The sequence below is a fragment of the Cyprinodon variegatus genome, unplaced genomic scaffold, assembly GCF_000732505.1.
Source record: "Cyprinodon variegatus isolate N-32 unplaced genomic scaffold, C_variegatus-1.0 Scaffold174, whole genome shotgun sequence".
In the NCBI taxonomy this organism is placed as follows: domain Eukaryota; kingdom Metazoa; phylum Chordata; class Actinopteri; order Cyprinodontiformes; family Cyprinodontidae; genus Cyprinodon; species Cyprinodon variegatus.
This window is the reverse complement of record NW_015150627.1, coordinates 849,059-853,578: the sequence shown is the minus strand read 5'-3', so window position 1 is coordinate 853,578 and position 4,520 is coordinate 849,059. Positions and strand designations below refer to the sequence as shown.

At 43.7% G+C, this 4,520-nt stretch overlaps 1 protein-coding gene across 2 annotated transcripts in view; it reads left to right on the top strand.

Annotated features, from left to right (window-relative positions):
• The first annotated feature begins 598 nt into the window (after positions 1-598).
• Positions 599-4,520, top strand: part of nr4a2 (nuclear receptor subfamily 4 group A member 2) — a 9,302-nt gene continuing 5,380 nt past the window's right edge. The window contains exons 1-8 of one of the 2 annotated variants that reach the window (XM_015378514.1): positions 599-820; positions 1,181-1,282; positions 1,432-2,306; positions 2,632-2,761; positions 2,950-3,113; positions 3,426-3,628; positions 3,791-3,969; positions 4,056-4,220. In XM_015378514.1, coding sequence (XP_015234000.1) covers positions 1,434-2,306; positions 2,632-2,761; positions 2,950-3,113; positions 3,426-3,628; positions 3,791-3,969; positions 4,056-4,220 — 1,714 coding nt within the window. In that variant the 5' untranslated portion in view covers positions 599-820; positions 1,181-1,282; positions 1,432-1,433. Of the gene's footprint in view, positions 821-1,180; positions 1,283-1,431; positions 2,307-2,631; positions 2,762-2,949; positions 3,114-3,425; positions 3,629-3,790; positions 3,970-4,055; positions 4,515-4,520 lie in introns of those variants that run through there. The other variant, XM_015378512.1, reaches the window with a different exon arrangement.

Genomic DNA, 4,520 nt, shown 5'->3' with positions numbered 1-4,520 from the left:
CTTTAATCTTTATTAGTTTATGATTTAGAGGAAATTAAGTAAAGTCAGCATCTTTCCCCTATATATGTTTGATAAAAAAAATACATTACCTGCTGTATGTATTTGTTTTTTCTCTTTTGAAAGTCAAAATTGGATGGATGGATGGATGGATGGATGGATGGATGGATGGATGGATGGATGGGAAAAAGTTAACAAGTTAAAGATTTCTTTTTTTACATATTTGTCCAGATATGGACAAAAGTTAAATCAAAAATGAACTACTTTAATAATAAAATGAGAATCAACCAACCAAAAAATAAATAAAATAAATAAATAAAACTTGTTCTCTTAGGCTATCCAACAGGTAAGGCAGACATTAAATCCACATCCCGGGGCGGAGAGATGTCATCTGTAACAGGCATGACGCTGAGTCCAGAGCAGACACTAAGCTGGGTTCAGCCTCCACAACATCCTCTGCTTAGGTTCATGGGGGAAGAAGCGCAGAGGGCGCGCACAGCACAAGACAAACACACTCACGGGGAAAATTAGGAGCTGGGAAAGTTCCCAAGCGGATTGGTGGGCGTCGCTGTCGATGCTGATGACGTCGCGCCTCGAAACACGTGGGCCACGGCATCCAGAGCTCACATAAACAAAGCCACATTGAGGCAGGCTGGATAGTTGGAGCTGGAGTCGCTTTAAGTGCGCGGAGTCACACACAGTTTCACCGCTTGGCGCTTTTTGCCAAAGACAGCTCATGATTTGGAGATTTTAAACAAATTTGATGGTTACCTACTATATGCTTATCGTATGGACTGAGAGCGACGATCCTGATGTGAAAGAGGTAAGATCTGCCTTTATCTTCTCCGAACCAGAAAACTGGCGCACTTGGTCCTCTCTTAGGGGCACCAAGCGATTTAGATGCTTTTCTTATTTTTTTACTGAAACTGTATCAAATCCAGACTAATTCTGAGTATAACTGTGTGTTACTATAACATTAAATTGTTAAACTGTTTTACGCTTTACAAGCAACTTGTCAGTCGTGCGTAAAGTTTGAATACTAAGCATCAAACTCAAACATTTTTTCTAAGCAGTTTAAGATGAATGTATCTATATTTGGCATGTGTGTATTGAATTCTGATATTTCTCTGTAAAGACTTTATGATCCTTACATATTAAATCCAAGAAGTGTTTCTTTTTTTAGTGGAAGGTGCAGAAAAGTGGCGCTCTCTTAAAACCTGACATCAACACCACTCCTTTGCATTGCCTGTTTCAAGTGTCACCGGAAAACTGTCAAAAGCTTGAGGTAGGATTGGAATAAGTTATGTATTTTTTGCAAAACAAATAGAGATATAATGGATCGTGTTTATTTTGGTAGTGGGATGCAGATGAATACGTTTGTATGATTTCCATGTTTTTCTTCTGAAAAATGCATCTTTTTCCTGGGTTTTTCAGCCATGCCCTGCGTCCAGGCTCAGTATGGATCATCACCTCAAGGAGCCAGCCCCGCTTCCCAGAGCTACAGCTACCACACCGCAGGAGAGTACAGCTGCGACTTCCTAACACCCGAGTTTGTTAAGTTTAGCATGGACTTGACCAACACTGAGATCACAGCCACCACTTCTCTGCCGAGTTTCAGCACCTTCATGGACAACTATAACACCAGCTACGACGTCAAACCGCCTTGTCTGTATCAGATGCCGCACTCTGGAGAGCAGTCCTCCATCAAAGTGGAGGATGTCCAGATCCACGGCTACCACCAGCAGAGCCACTTGCCTCCTCAGTCAGAGGAAATGATCGCTCATTCTGGGCCTATGTACTTCAAGCCGTCCTCACCACACTCCCCGAGCACGCCGAACTTCCAGATCCAGTCCAACCACATGTGGGAGGATCCGGGCTCTCTTCACAGTTTCCATCAGAACTACGTTGCGGCAACTTCACACATGATAGAGCAGCGCAAAAACCCCATGTCGAGGCTGTCGCTCTTTTCGTTTAAGCAGTCCCCGCCCGGTACCCCCGTGTCAAGCTGTCAGATGAGGTTTGACGGGCCGTTGCATGTCTCCATGAACCACGACGGCCCGGGCGCAGCGCACCGCGGCCTGGACGCGCAGAGCTTCGCTGTTCCCAGCACCATCAGGAAGCAGGCCGGCCTGGCCTTTCCTCACTCCCTGCAGCTTGGACATGGGCACCAGCTGGTGGACAGCCAGGTACCCTCGCCTCCTTCCAGAGGATCGCCTTCAAACGAGGGTTTATGCGCTGTGTGCGGAGACAACGCAGCCTGTCAGCACTATGGAGTGAGGACCTGTGAAGGATGCAAAGGTTTCTTTAAGGTGAGTTGAGAGGGGAAAAAAGCAATCATGTATTAAAAAAAAAAAAAATCCTCAATCGAATCAAACTCCCGCCATTTAAAATCAGATTATAAACACACAGCTGAACCTCAAAGGAGCACATGAAATATGGGAGATCACGCGTGTGTGTTTGCTGCTCTATTCCCTCATGTTAGTTCAGTCATGACGCGCAGATAGCGCTGATATTATATCGTTTTCATCTTTACATGTTTTATGTTGTGGAGCACCTCGTGCGTCCTGTGCACTTCTCATAGCCTATATTCTTGTCCAAACCGTGACATGGTTTCTGTATTTGATTTCTTTGCAGCGCACCGTTCAGAAGAATGCAAAATATGTGTGTTTAGCGAATAAAAACTGTCCTGTTGATAAACGCCGAAGAAATCGCTGCCAGTTCTGCCGCTTTCAGAAGTGCCTTGTCGTCGGAATGGTGAGAGAAGGTATGTTTTACATAAAAAATAAATAAAAAAATAAAAATATCAGCTTTATTTAAACATGTTCCTTTTGTTTAATGAGAACATGCACGTAAAGAAAGTTTGGGTTTAAATTTGCTTAGGTTGGTGGTTTGACGCACATCAATAGGAGTATAAATCATTCTTTTTCATATGTGAAATTTCTCTGGACGCAGTTGTCCGAACGGATAACCTTAAAGGACGGAGAGGTCGCCTGCCATCCAAACCAAAAAGCCCCCAGGAGCCCTCCCCTCCTTCGCCCCCAGTGAGCCTCATAAGCGCTCTGGTTCGGGCCCATGTGGACTCCAATCCCTCCATGTCTGCTCTGGATTACTCACGAGTGAGTAGCCTAAACTGCGCTCTTACAGAATAAAGCATGAAATAACAGACTGGCGGCATTTTCCTGATTTATTCCCTGTGAATCTATCACCCTTGGAGTTTTCTGTAATCCATCGCTTTGACTCCAAACGTTTGCTTTTTTTTTTTTTTTGGTTTTGTTTTAGTGCATCACATAGGAACTTAATAAAAAGACATGAATTTAATAGTGAGCGGCTCTCTCTCTTTCTCCTCACTTGGAAAAGGGAATTTGCAATTTCACGGATTATATATTTTAAGAGGACCTCATTAAGGCGCTGTTTAAATTAAATTCCAGTTTCAGGCGAACCCTGACTACCAGATGACCGGAGACAACACTCAGCACATCCAGCAGTTCTATGACCTCCTGACGGGCTCCATGGAGATCATCCGAGGCTGGGCGGAGAAGATCCCGGGCTTCTCAGATCTCCCTAAGCAGGATCAGGATCTTCTCTTCGAATCCGCCTTCCTGGAACTATTCGTCCTGCGCCTTGCGTACAGGTGAGTAATTGCAAAATAAACCTAAGCGGGCTTTTAGATAATAATTATTCAAGCTTCATTGCTCTTGGCTTTATTAGCTGGCCAATAATTAGAAAGGCTCTTAAATCCCCCCCTTCATTTATCGCCTTGAGTAATTAATGGCGTTTTTGTTTTTAATTGCAGGTCCAATCCGGTGGAAGGGAAACTTATATTTTGTAATGGAGCGGTGCTGCACAGACTTCAGTGCGTCCGCGGATTTGGAGAATGGGTGGACGCCATCGTGGAGTTTTCTTCCAATTTACAGAGCATGAACATAGACATCTCGGCTTTCTCTTGCATCGCGGCTTTAGCAATGGTGACAGGTGCGTAAAAGCGCATAGAATTAACGTTTAGATAAAAAACAAAAACAACCAACATTTTTTTAACTACTTTTGTTGTTTGCTTACAGAGCGACACGGGCTAAAGGAACCCAAAAGAGTCGAGGATCTCCAAAATAAGATCGTCAACTGCCTAAAGGATCAAGTGACATTCAATGGCGGCGGTTTGAATCGACCCAACTACCTGTCAAAACTTTTGGGGAAGCTCCCCGAACTGCGCACACTATGCACCCAAGGTCTGCAGCGTATCTTTTACCTAAAACTAGAGGACCTAGTTCCCCCGCCAGCAATAATTGACAAACTTTTCCTCGACACCCTACCTTTCTAAGGTCGAAACCTCAAAGAACTTCCACAAAAAAAAAAAAAAGACTGTCTGAGGGGAACTTAACAGTGGTGTTTTCCTTAGTTGGATTTCGTAAAATTTATAATTGAACAACAGTTAATGAGAATTCATGAAATATAGATGAAAGATGAAGCTCAGATTTTAATCGCTACATGTCTAGGCCTTTTTCTTTCTTTCTTTCTTTCTTTCTTTC